At 38.5% G+C, this 13,398-nt stretch overlaps 2 protein-coding genes across 2 annotated transcripts; both read right to left on the bottom strand.

Moving 5' to 3' along the window:
• Positions 1 to 1,275: 1,275 nt before the first annotated feature.
• Positions 1,276 to 2,592, bottom strand: LOC128739372 (arrestin domain-containing protein 3-like). The gene is made up of 3 exons (XM_053834856.1): positions 2,478 to 2,592; positions 1,487 to 2,221; positions 1,276 to 1,424 (listed from the first exon to the last, which is right to left on the bottom strand). The coding sequence occupies exons 1-3, from the start codon at positions 2,590 to 2,592 to the stop codon at positions 1,276 to 1,278; spliced, it is 999 nt and encodes a 332-aa protein (XP_053690831.1).
• A 267-nt stretch (positions 2,593 to 2,859) lies between these two features.
• On the bottom strand, positions 2,860 to 11,489 carry LOC128739373 (arrestin domain-containing protein 3-like). The gene is made up of 3 exons (XM_053834857.1): positions 11,375 to 11,489; positions 3,092 to 4,000; positions 2,860 to 3,035 (listed from the first exon to the last, which is right to left on the bottom strand). The coding sequence occupies exons 1-3, from the start codon at positions 11,487 to 11,489 to the stop codon at positions 2,860 to 2,862; spliced, it is 1,200 nt and encodes a 399-aa protein (XP_053690832.1).
• Positions 11,490 to 13,398: the final 1,909 nt, after the last annotated feature.

Here is a 13,398-nt window from a genome sequence, read left to right on the forward strand (position 1 = left end):
ATTTGAAACATGTTATTTTTATGTTATTACATGATTTGAATAAAGTTCTTTGAGTGAACTCGCTGCAAAAAGTGCAGTTTTATTTTGATTTATACTATGATGAAAATTGTTTCATAATTGTGACTGCCTCCAAAAGTGATCCATAATTGTGTATTTGATCAGTCATAACATAAGCTTAATTTCCGTGGAAAACTTGCACTAAATGGGTTTAATAACTGAATCAACTGAAAGATTACATATTTCTGTAACTAAAAACATTTATAAACTGCTTTTGAACAATAGTATGCGCTACAATTGATTGTTTTAAAATCACACTTCTGCTTAAATGGTCCATAATTGTGGGGGAACTGTACATAACGTATTGGAACAAACTTTTTTTTGTTTTGTTGGTAGGAGCTTGGCAAAGACTTTTATAACTTTTGAGTTTTGTAAACGAAATACAACTTGAGAAAAACAAAGAAGAAAAGATAGCTAAAAAATAAAATTTTGTCTTCTTCTCCTTTATTCTCAAGCTTCTTATTCGTAGACCTTTGCAACGATGTACTTAGATTTCTAAAATTCCTTTTGAAACGAAAGTTATGAGCAAATTCCAAAACGTGGTCCAACTACAGCGACAGTCCCCTATCGAAATAAACGGATAAGACCGCCGAATCAAAATCTGAAATAAAAAAAATAATGGAATTTTCAAAAGTTTTAGTGGTTTATGTCCCCTTAGAATCGATCGGGAAACCGCTAAGCTATTAGTGCTCAAAATCTTTAATTTTTCGTGATGGTCGCATTTTTCGATTTTTTGGAATGACACCCTATCTTAAAACTTGCCGTAAGAGGTAGTCCTACGTCAAAAAACTACATTGATTTGAAAAATGTTGTAAAAAACCGCGTTAATTCGAAAAATGTCGTCAAAAACCGCCGTAATTAAAAGCCGAAAAAGCCATTTAAAATTCGAAAATTGTCCAAAAATTCTGCTCAAATTTAAAAATCCCTGAAAAAACTGTGTTAATTCGAAAAACGGGTTTAAAAAAACAAAGGTTAATTCAAAAATCGTCAAAAAAATAGCGTAGATTCGAAAATCATAAAAAAACGTGTAAAAAAAGACTTGAGTGTAGCAGGAAGAATTAGAAGATTGTTGTTTTTTTTTGTGACATTTCGGTTTATTTTGCTAAGTTAGTAAACAATTTACAAGCTATTTCACCATTCACCAGATCTAATTAATTTTGCTTTTTTTCGTTAATGTCGTGGGTTATCACAGATTTTTTTTTGCACCAACGAAAGCGTTTAAATATTTTCATTAGATTTTTGCGTAACACCAAAGTGATAGAAAACGTATCGAGGGGTGTAGTTACCCGAAGTCGTTTCATCGGTTTCTTCTTCATCAAGAATGTTGTTTCGAATGGCACCGGTAGCTTCTTCATAGGAAGGAGGAGCTGTTGAAGATAAAATTAGGTAAATAAAAGATAAATAAATTCTTCGATTCGAAGATACTCACGCAACGTATAATAGTCATTCAGTGATGGAATCACAGTGGCATTAGGTTGATGCACTACGGCGATTGCTGGTTCGTCAAAGGCTGGAACAGCACTGGCCGACAGGGGTACTGTCCCGATGGTAATCGGTATTCTTATCCTAGGATTACTGTTTGGACCACCAATTTTGCCTTCAACCTCAACGAAATAGTTGACGGTTAAAACAGGACAGGATGTGCTAGTGGGAGGAACAATCGGTACTAGTAGATACTGCTCCTTGCTTAGATTACCGTGAGCTTCTACTCCAGCGCAGCGGACTTCGGCTATGGTTGTACAGTTTTCGCTTATTTCGCAGTAAGGAGTTTTACTGATGAAAGAAATCACTTGCAGCAGCTTGGCGGAGACTTCATTTACACGCTTTTTGGTTTGATTTTCCACGGTAATTTTAACCGTAATGGTTTGGCCTGGAACGTAACCGGAAATAGGTAGCTGGGCAGAAACGTACAGCGGTTTCGATCGGCACGGGCCACAACAGTAGGTTTTCGTTTTTTCCGTCCTAGCCGGAAGACGAACATCCCGGAGCTCGTGGTTTAGATTCACGTGTCGAAGCACGGTAAATCCTATTTTAAAGGATTGATCCGGTTTTAGGTGGCGTTCGAGAACCAATTTAGCCGTGTAGCGAACATAACCCTGTTCGGATTCCAAGGAAGTTGCAAGATTTGATGGCAGAACGCAGGAAAAGTTGTAAAAGTGATATCCTGCTGGAAGTTCAAATGTGTTTGCATTTATAACTGCAACTAAATTGATTCTTTGGTGCATGTATTCATGGCGACCGTGGTAGGGGATAATCACGGGATTTCCATCTATTAGGATGGTTTCGCACCATCTAACTTCTGCTATTCCTTTGATATGTAGCGTAACGCCTGGAATGATATTTCATAACGATGACTCACGTTCGTAGATTACGTACACTTTGGTTGATATCTTATTCTAGAATATTGCCCTTTTCGGTACCTTTGAGAACGGTTGCTTCTGTCAAATGTAGTTCTACTTTTCCAGTCACGGTTTGACCCGGTATATAGACACCGTTTGAGTTCGCGTTAAACTTAATGTTACAAACCGTGGCCATTAACGAATATGAGGAATGCTCTCTGCTGATGACTACGTAAACGATAAATGCTCTGCTACTCTGCGTGGCCTGTTATCAGAGGTTTCCGTAATGCGACTGTTTGATATTCAGCGTTTGGTCCCGACCATCCGTACAGCAGAGGTTATTACAATAAACGCGATAACATTTCCCAACCGATAAGAAGAGTCAAAAAGATCTGATTAAACTCATTGTATAGGTATATTTCTGTATAATTTCTGTATCAAGTGACGTCTTCGATACTTGTCGCTACGCAGACTGCTTTCGGCTCACTTCTGATTCTGCTGGTGGCGCACAGGGGACCGGAGGAAAACGATAAATCAGATAGCGAGGAGAAAAATCTTCACAGCCAATTTCATTCTTTTCGTCTTCGTCCTGAATGTTGACGCGATGGGCATTCATGACTTCTTCATAGGTGGGCGGGGCTGTGAGAAGGCATAATGTCATTAGACTGTTCAAAAATAGCGTGAAAAAAACCTACGTAATTCAATGGGATAGTTCGTGTTGCATTCAGGATCCTCCCCGGAAGCGCCAGGCTTGCATTGTTGGTCAGCAGGAAGTGTTACTTCCTCAAACCTGGGGATTGCACTACTTACTAGAGGAATCGTACCCAAAGTAATGGGGATCTTAACAGTTGGGCTCCAACCGAAGCTGTTAGTGGTCTTAATTTCAACTCGGTACGTTATTTGCAACACTTCACAGCTTATGTTAGTCGGTGTTAAAGGCGGTATGAACAGGTGATGTTCATAGCATGACTTTTCAGTTTCATTACTTGCTGCACTTTCTGCTTGTACTATTTCTGACGACTCCTTTATCGTTTCTTGGTGTGGTGTTTTGCTAACGTATGTTGTATGTTGCACTAATCTCGTTACAATTTTACCAAGAATCCGCTCACTCCGATTATCAACGGTAACCATTACGACAATGGTTTGTCCCGGTACATACCCGGATATTGGTAATTGTGCTGACATATGCAATGGACCCGTCCTGCACGGCCAGCAACAAAATGTTTTGGTTACATCCATTTTGATGGGAAGTCGTACGTTACTTAGGACATTCAAATCTAACAGTTGCAGGACTGTGAATCCCATTTTGTAGGACTTATCCAACATCCATGCACGGTTAAGCGTTACCTTTATGGTGTAGCGAATGTAGCCACGTTTGGCTTCTACTGATGTTGCCAAGTTGGCAGGAAGGGCACAGGAAAAATTATAGATATGCGTTCCGGCTGGTAAATGGAAACTTTCTCCGTCGCTAGAACCGGTAATATATGTGGTGTGGTTCATATAGTCTGTCCGACCGTGAAAGTGAATCACCCGACGATTCTTACCGGCACCTCGCCGCTCAGTCCATTTCACTTCTGCAACACCTTTGAACTGGAGGGATACGCCTGCGAAAGTATTGAACAATGAAATAATGTTTATTTTCATAAAAATTGATTAATAAATAACAAATGTTGAATAAAGTCTCACTAACAGAAAATCAGGATGCCGACTCGTGCGTCACCACCGCACCGGCACGCCACTTGTAGTAGGAATTGGAACCATTTGACATATCTTAAAAATATAAATCATAAAAATCTTGCACAAATATCTGGAAAAGCCAGAGTGATCTGGACTAAACTGGAGTTAACTAAAGTGCTAAATTACCAAAATTGTCAGTGCAGTGTTATAAGAAGAATCTATGTGTGAAAAGGTGGCGTAAAACTTTCAGGAAAACCGGAACTAGAGCCCGAGGATTGCGGAGGAAGATATTGAGGTGCGTTAACTCCAACCCTGACCTCTAGAACGTACGATGCCAACTATCGAACCATGTGGAATTTTATCGCTCGAGAAGGCTATCCAGCTTTCCACGAGCGATAATGGCGGCTGATGGGTACAACTTTCTGAAGGGCACAATTCGGTTTTAACATTCAATGCAGGAGCGGTTACTGCGGTTACTATGGAAGCCACTACGGTTGTCTGCGAAAACTAAACAATGTTTACATCCACTCAACCAGCAAACCAATGTTAGTCAAGAGAGGTTTTCTGATTGTGCAAGTTTGTTTTTCACCCCCGCTGGGTTACACTTGACGATCACCGAAATTTTCAAAGCGGAAACTGTTGAATGTATAAACAACGTCGATGGTTGCTAACCAATCGTTCCGCGCACTTCTGTTCTACAAACTGTGAAAACTAGATCACCTATTTTAACTCACCTTGCAGCAAACAACCGTACCCAAGTAACAACGGTAGCTGAATTGCAAGAGCAATGACTGTTTACAGGTTGGTTTAAGGCGATCAAAGCTGCATAAAGTAAGCACTTAAATGGTGTTTAAATAAGCGATGTTTAAGCTACTTTAAGTTTTTCAAACCAGTTCTCTCCCAAAATAACACTAAATAACACGGTGTTACACGGAAAAAATACTTCTCAAATGACCTAGTGTACGTTGTTAGTCACACCTAGTACATCATAAAAACACATTTGAAATCTTCCTACCACCCCCAAAATTTCAAGTTATTACAAAAAAACGTTTTTTGGCTAGGTGTACAAATACTATCATGAATAACTCAATATTTTTTCAAGTAATTTTAAATGTTTTATACATTTTTGAAAAGCTTAGAGGACAAGCTTTCAGAATATATACATATTCACTATGGTTCTACAAAGTTAGACGAGATTTTTTCAATTAAATATGAAATTTAACTACAAAAATGAAATTTTTCTCACTTTAGGGGTCCTTAAAGTGACCCTAAAAATGACCCACAATCCTGAGCTCAACATCACTTGTTTTATATTCAATCCTAAGACTTTGGTCAAAATTTCAGCCAAATCGGTCAACATTTGCAAATTTGAGACCATTTTTAAGAGTTGTAGATTTGTTGCTTCTCATATATCACCCGCCTAAACTTGCAACTGAGCATCTCGTACACGATGTAAGATTAGGCGAGTGATATATGAGAACCAACAAATTCATTTCGGATTTCATTAGGCTCACAGCTTTCAAACTACTTTAAGGCTGCTTAAAGGTGTTAAAGTGGCTTTACAAACCACTATCAATTTTTTCATTCGGCTCACAGCACACATACTGTCAGATCATAGAATTTCGCTATTCGGCTGACAGCAAAAGTTTGTTAGTTATCGACATTATCGACTGCTTTCAGGTGTAAAGATATTCCCACTGTTTGTTCTATAGATGCAGATGGGGCAGATCATACGGTGAGTGCTTATGGACCAGAAGATGGCAGGTTCAATTCCCGAAACACATGCATTTTTAATTAGCTAGCTTACTTATACGAATTAAAGTTATCCGAAATTAAAAATATCGCGTTCGATAGATGGGGTTCACAGCAAAATAAAAATGACGCGTTCCATTTTTTTAAATTTCAAAATAGATTTGTTTTTTTGCATAAAGGTTGATGAGACGTTGATTAAGCGACTGGAAGAGTATATTGCAAAACTATTTCTCCTTCTAAAAATAGAATTGACAGCAAATTGGCTATTTAAAAGTGCGCAAAAGCCTCTATTAAGCTTCATCGCAGCTTCGAAAGCAGCTATCAACAAGCCTGAATCTTGATAAAATCACCAGATTTAGATGTTTAAGAGCTGAAAACAGGTTTTTATTTCTAAACCCAAACCATAGTTCAGCCACAGGTTGAATAACATCAGCTTTAAAAGCGTTTGATCAGCCTCAATATGTTACTTGGGTAGTGGCTTCCAAAAAACCGCTCTTGCATTGAGTGTCAAAACTGAACTGTACCCTTCAGAAAGTTGTATCCATCAGCCGCCATTACCGCTCGTGGAAAGCTGGGTGTGGATAGGTCTTACAGTTCCATCAAACATCCGAATCGGCACTTGAAGCGGAACTTGGTAGTCAAGAAGCGCGCTAGGGGTTCGTACGAGCAACTTTTGACAAAATTCAATGGATGTAGGAAATTGTCTCTGGTTGTGAAACACCCACTATATTAAACTAGCACAAAAAAATTATTAACACCGTCTTGTCTCATTGTATTCTATTGAGAAAACAACAATCAAAATACAGCTTGTAGAACGTTTTGTACGAAATATGGTCGAAAAAATAACCGAAAAAGTTTTCTGGAATGTTTTTTTGTGTATCAAATAATAAAAGGTAATAAAACGCATATAACCTAAGTTTTAGACCTTAGTTCATTACACAGACAAATTTTAAGTGAAATAATTGACTCAAAAAATATTACACAATTTTTTACAAATGTACGGCAGCGCATGCTTCTTAATCGTAGCAAGATAGGCTGGATTTCCCGGTGGAATGCGCCGCTGGATCCCTTTTTTGTTTATAGGAGACTAGACCAATGATCTTAAACATTTTAAACACACTTTTCCGACACATAAGAGCGAAATCGGCATATTTGCGATGGGATTATCTTTATCAGCTACAAACAATAATTTTGTATTAGAATTTTCATCAGTACAAACCGATTCCTTGTTTTTCACCTTCAACACGTCCTTTTCTCGTTTGGCAACTGCCTTTTTGGTATTCATAAATTTGTTACGTAACTATTCTCATGAATCCCTTTCCCCCCTTATGTAACAACAAGTAACGCCAACTCGACCCCCCTTCCTCCCCTCTAGGCGTTACGTAATTTGTGTACAAAGCCAAAGTGGTACTAGTGTGGCATGCACCCTCCAAATTGAACGATATTTTTGACCCATTGAATTTTTTTTGAACAATTGACAAACAACGACTTCGACGAACAGGGTCAACAGACAACAGTTCTAAAGGAATGCGGTGGAAGTTACATCTTCAACTCTGTGCAGGGTAAGATGAGTTCTATTACGAAAAAAGTTTGAGATTTTATCAGAACGAGAGAAATGAAATGATGTAATACTGTAAAACTTAAAGTGAAAGTCGCCAGAGTTCAGTTGCTTTTTAATGATTTCAATACTTGTTGCCACTATCGTTTTGTTGAGAATAGAGTTGCTAGTAGTAGGTAATAATCTGTTATGAACAATTATGAAACGTAAAATCGCGTATCTATTTTTGCTGTTGAACTAGATCTGACCGTAATTCTGTCACATAAAATGTTGTTTGCGGTGAATTAAAAAGTATATTATCGACACTACGAGCTACGACCTATGGATGCTACGACCTATAATTTAATAGCGAAAATAATTGGTCAATTTCATGCTCAAATGTTTACGTTGGCATCACTCTATATAAACGCCCGTTCCCTTGGAAACGTACAACAACGACAGTCGCGAATTCGGAATTGCAATCGAAACGAAGTGAAATTTTTCCTATCAATTCAAGTGAACAATTTGGACAAAATGATTATAATATCTATCTAAATAACTGTTCTGGTGGTAAATTAAAGTTTTTTGAGCCTCAAGTTAAGTTTCGCGAGTGATTTGACGACTGAAATGGCTGAAAAAAATTATTGAAAAACTGACGACGGAAAAGTGAAAATATAGTGATGAATTGGTCACTAATCTCAGTATTTAGTGTAATTAATGACCGAAAAAGTAATAGTACTTATAGAATGCATTGTTTAGTGCTTCGAGTTGCAAGATCTTATTACGGCTAGCAGGTTAGTTGAACCAATTTTATAGTTTTGTGATGGTTTCCCGAGTCTGTGGAAGCCCACAGGAGTCTGTGTGGAAGGGTGATATTCGGTGCCATGCTGACTGCCGTAAATGGACTCGGACGACCTTGTCGTTAAAGCTGCATAAAAATACTGCAATCCAATCATTTATGAGTTTGTTTTTTTTTTGCGACATATTAGTCCCGAATTATGGGTTGTTCCACGGGTTGTTCCATGCGTCCGGATTAATTTTCAGCCAGGCGTTCAGGCGGTAACAGAAGCAATATTGAGCAACAAATACCAACATGTCGCATACCACATGTTGCATTCCACATGTCGCCAAAAAATTGCCCAGTTTAAAGGCACCTTTAGAACTGAATAAATTATATCCCTCTAAAAGGAGCAAATAGACACATTTTCATCCGGTTCCAATGCAGATTGAATAATTAAATTCGCTACAAGTTCGAAAAAGAACGTCTTTTTAATTTTTTAGATTTATAGGTATGAAAGAATCCAGCATGATCCAGGTTAAATCTTTATTTGTATTTTCGGAGGAGGATTTTTAATAGTTCAGATTAAAAAGGAAACTGCGAATTTGACTATAAAATCCTGGGGCGACGATCGGAAAATTGAACTCTCAGGACATCACTTTACACGGTCGTCCAAACCTGGGGTGACATTGCGCATCTCGTTTCGAGTAACTCGTTTCGAAAGAAATGCAACTCGATTCGAATTGGCATTATTTTAAAGTTTTAAATGAAATGAAAAAAAGTTTTCTCACCGATGCTGTAAGTTTCGCATAATCTTTGGTCGATTTTTGCTTCAATTGGGAACAGCAAGACACATTGGCGTAGCTAGAGGGGGTGCCTGGGGTACCAGGCCCCCTCCAGAATTCTGCAGGCCCCCTCCAGAAATTTTCCTCATTGGAATTGGAAACCGGGAAAAAACTCAGTGTATATGTTCCCGCTGTGTAGATATCTTCTTGTTCAGTAGGCATCGCAAAAGCGTAGTTGTCGTCGTCGTCAGTAGCCACCCCGGTTCATGCTGTTTCAAGCGTTCGTCTCCATTCAACTACATCTTGAGCTCGTCGCAAATTTCCCACTCACAGAAGTCGCAAATCACTTTCGACCTGGTCGAGCCATCACGTTAAGCCTTCTTGCTCCTGATGCTGGTGCAGTTGTTAAAGAGAACTATTTTCTTTGCACTGTAGCCTATTGACTTTTGCCGATGACGATGGCAATCTCTCCAAACAGTGCTTGGAGCTCATGATTCATACGTCTCCGTTACTCTCCGCTTTCAGTTTGTACTCTGCCAAATATCGTCCGCAGTAACTTCCGCTCGAAAATCGCGTATGGCTTGCGTTTTGCGGAGGAGTAAGGAAGCCTAATCCTGCTTGAATGCGCAACAAGATCTTCTTACTAGTGTTGTTGTCCGTTTGCACCAGCAATACCAAATACACGAACCCTTCTGCCACTTCTACTTCGTCGCCATCAAAAGTTACCGTCCGCGAGAGGCACGCGTTTGTTTCCTTTGAGTATTTGGTCTTGGCCGCATTTACGTTCAGAACACTTGTCCTAGATTCCGATTTCGTCGGATCACCCCTTCAAGTGCAATGTTGAATAGCATGCAAAATAAGCCGTCACCTTGTCCCAACTTTCGCCGCGTCTCAAAGTAACTCGAAAGTATCGCCGAGATGCACACGAAACACAACACTCTCTCCAATGTGCTCTGCTCGCTTGCGTCAGTTTATTCAGAAAACCGTTTTCGTGCATTATCTGCCATAGCTGGTCTCAACCGACTGTATCGTATGTTGCTTTGAAATCAATAAAGATGTGATGCGCGGATAGGTTGTACTCACGACATATCTGGTAATTGCGCGGATCCTCATCAAGCCCGCCTGGTATTTCCCTACAAAACCTTGTGCTATCGGTGACAGCCAGAGTAACAAGATCATAATCAATTTTTTATAATTCAAATTTTTGGAAGGCACCCTCTAGGCCCCCTCCAGGGAAAGTTCCTAGCTACGCCAATGGCAAGACAATTGTTTTAAACATTTAATTTTTTAAATAGATATTTTAAACATGATTTTTAGAACATTGTTCTTTCGAAACTCCCAAAAATTTTCACAGCCAGACATATTTTGTAATGAACATGAGACATGAATTTTTGAAGATGGCAAATGATCGGGGTTTCCGCTTATAACTCTTAAATAACAAAGTTACTAAGTCAAAATCACTAAACATTGAGAATTAACAATTTATTAAATTTATTTACATTTTAGATTTATTATGTTTTAGTTTTTGGAAACAGAATAACAAATTACAATACTGGATGAACTGTATAATTTAGAAATAGGGGAGGGACGTCTACAGTGAGACACTTTTTTCCAAAAAAAATTAAATTTTTTTGGTGATAGCTATCAACGAACTCTTCAGTCCATTTGAAAGGTATATCCTTCTAGTTGTCTGAAAAAAAGTTTCAGTCGTTTTGATTATAAGCTAAATTAGGGTAGACGCACCATTAGTGGTGGTAGTACCAGTAGTGGTGGAAACTCGAATTATTCCATTATTTTTGCAGATTTTGGTACAAGTTTGATATATTTCAAATAATGCTGTTACTGGTAGTTCGATACTTATCAAACTTGTACCGAAATCTGCAAAAATAAAGGAATAATTCAAGTTTCCACCACTACTGGTACTACCACCACTAATGGTGCGTCTACCCTAGTTATATCCACAAATGTGAAGGTATATTTTTGGCTCACTGTTCCACAGTAGGTGGGAAGAGCGAGACAGCGGGTATTGCCTACTGAGACACCTATTTGAATTAAACGTAAACCATATTTTTGGGTAATAAATAATAGTTTAGAGGGCGTGCTGTTTATTGTGTCTATAAAGCATACATTATTGTTGGATATGATAAACCTAATCATCCGATGATTGTACTTCTATAAACCAAGATGTTAGATTGCACTCAGATCTAAAAAAATGTTATCTCTATGTCAGATACCTACGTAATTTTGAACAAAAAAAACAGCACGTGTGGTCGTCTATCAGATAAAAAACTTTACTTTTTATCGTTAATCACCTCATGTTAATATGTGACATCAGTCATATCAACAGACGTAGACGGGAACGGAACAAAGCAAAGTGAGGGCAAAATGAGACAACAAAACTTGGGATTAAGTTTCAAACAAACAGTCATCATTCGGTATTCGCGCTTACCTCTGATTTTTTTCGGCGCATCCAAGACTAACGTCACCACTCCATTCATGGTTTCACCAGCATAGTACGTGTGCGAGGATTTATCCAGTTCGATTTGAAAATGTTTTATCGCCATCCTGATGAGATGAGCAATCCGACCGTGATTAGATCCGGTCCCAACTTGCTGTTGTAATACTATCCGATCGAAAATAGACTCATTGAACACTCTGCTGTGCGTGCTACATATAATTGTTGGGCTCCCGTTACGCTACCTCCTCGATTCGCGTTTAACTTTCACTGCTCGACTGAATGCGTTACTATTTGGAAAAATGCCCTGAAATAGAATTCCAGTTTAGTTGACCGGTATTGTGTTAGTATTACTTAGAGATAGGCATACATATAAGAAAAGATAGGCAAATAGTTAGGGTGTGTGAGTCTTTTTTAATTTTTGTGCTGGTGCTTAATGGATATGCCGACGGCATCCAGCAAGCAGGTATTCGAGTTGATTTGTAGTATTTGACTAGCTTATGCTAGATTCAAGTTAGTTAGGTCTATTAAGCACTATTTTTACGCAGATTTTTTTTAGAGATTATGTCAAGTTTTCACATCCCATAACACTGAAAACAACAGAATATGTATTGTATACAATATTGAACACATTAAAACAATACACAACTATAAAAATGATAGGAGACGATCTGAAAAAAGATGCAAATATGGAGATTTTACATGCACCACTCGACTTGGGTGACTTCGAAATAATTGATCGGACAAAACTAGTGGAAGCTCTGAACGTTTTGGTGTCTGCGGAACTGTGAAATCACTTTTCAAAGCTATTTGGAAAATCGTGCACAAGCAACGAGATACAAGGGATGTTTGCCACTAGAAGCTCCAGTAAACCTTGGTGTTTCACAAGGCAGTGTGTTTGGACCGTTGTTGCTTATTTTGATGAATGATGTGAAACGAATTTTGGAGAGCGGAGAACATAACCTTAACCTCTGTGCGGATGATACAAAACTGGTCGTAGCCGCGAACAACTACGATAAAGTTTTCAATGTGAACGAATTGAATAACTTCTGACAATAGTAGGGTATTGTCGTTATCGTCGGGCCACTGTTATGGACGGGCCATCACGATTTTACAGTTTTAGTAACTCATGATATCTATGATACAACCATTGTAAAACTTCTTATTGTGATAGCTAACTTTACACAATATTGTGAGTTTCAATCGTGTATTCAAAACACCCGTACTGAATCCATTGATTAAATCTTACCAAAAAAGTTTTCCAGGCTCAATGCACTTTTCTTCAAGAAATGATTCATGAAAGCCAATTATCGAGATAAATTTTGAAAATGTATGAAGTGTGTTGTGCTGCACACGAATACTATAGAAAAATCCCCTCCAGTAAGGTGTTTGGGAAGGCTAAGGTGAAATACTAGAAAAGCGCTATTTGTAACGGTCGGGCCACTTGAGTAGTCATGGTTGGGCCAGCATAATTTTAAGCGCAGAAGCGCAATAATCGCTAGAGAATCTTAGTCACGTAAAATGTGATGAAATAAAAAAAAATTAATACGATAAAAACCTAGATTTTTGTTGTTTTTTTCATTGTAGTTGTACCCTTCGGAAAAGGCGATTGTAGCAATATTGATTTTACAAGATCGCCAAAATTTCGCAAAAATGCTATTAAAAATAGGGTATTTGTACCTATATGAGCCGTTGTTCACGGAATTTATTCTTTTCATGACTCTATATGGAATTTCAATACGTATGGCTTAGATTTTCGGTTACCCAACCTGTACAACATGGCCCGACTATGACAACATTTTTTGTCTTCACGTAAATGCCTATAACTTTTTTATTTTTCAAGCAATCAGTTCAAATTGCAAATAGTTATTTTTAACAGGCGGAGATGTATGAATCACGAGCTACAGGCACTGCTTCTCATCGTACATCTACCGAAAGTCGGTAGGCTACGGTGGGCCGGACCCGTCGTAAGGAGCCAGACGACAATGTGACGAAAACAGTTATCTTCAGTAATCAGC

This window comes from Sabethes cyaneus, chromosome 3 (assembly GCF_943734655.1).
Source record: "Sabethes cyaneus chromosome 3, idSabCyanKW18_F2, whole genome shotgun sequence".
Taxonomy (NCBI): Eukaryota; Metazoa; Arthropoda; class Insecta; order Diptera; family Culicidae; genus Sabethes; species Sabethes cyaneus.

What these genes read in the sequence shown, in the direction of transcription:
- LOC128739372 (XM_053834856.1), bottom strand. Translation starts at nt 2,592, where the DNA reads ATGGCCACGGTTTGTAACATTAAGTTTAACGCGAACTCAAACGGTGTC. An exon ending in AGAAGCAACCGTTCTCAAAG is followed by an intron (nt 2,222 to 2,477) that starts GTACCGAAAAGG and finishes AACTTCCAGCAG; the next exon opens with GATATCACTTTTACAACTTT. An exon ending in GAATGACTATTATACGTTGC is followed by an intron (nt 1,425 to 1,486) that starts GTGAGTATCTTC and finishes TATCTTCAACAG; the next exon opens with CTCCTCCTTCCTATGAAGAA.
- LOC128739373 (XM_053834857.1), bottom strand. Translation starts at nt 11,489, where the DNA reads ATGGCGATAAAACATTTTCAAATCGAACTGGATAAATCCTCGCACACG. An exon ending in TGCGCCGAAAAAAATCAGAG is followed by an intron (nt 4,001 to 11,374) that starts GTAAGCGCGAAT and finishes ATACTTTCGCAG; the next exon opens with GCGTATCCCTCCAGTTCAAA. An exon ending in GAACTATCCCATTGAATTAC is followed by an intron (nt 3,036 to 3,091) that starts GTAGGTTTTTTT and finishes GCCTTCTCACAG; the next exon opens with CCCCGCCCACCTATGAAGAA.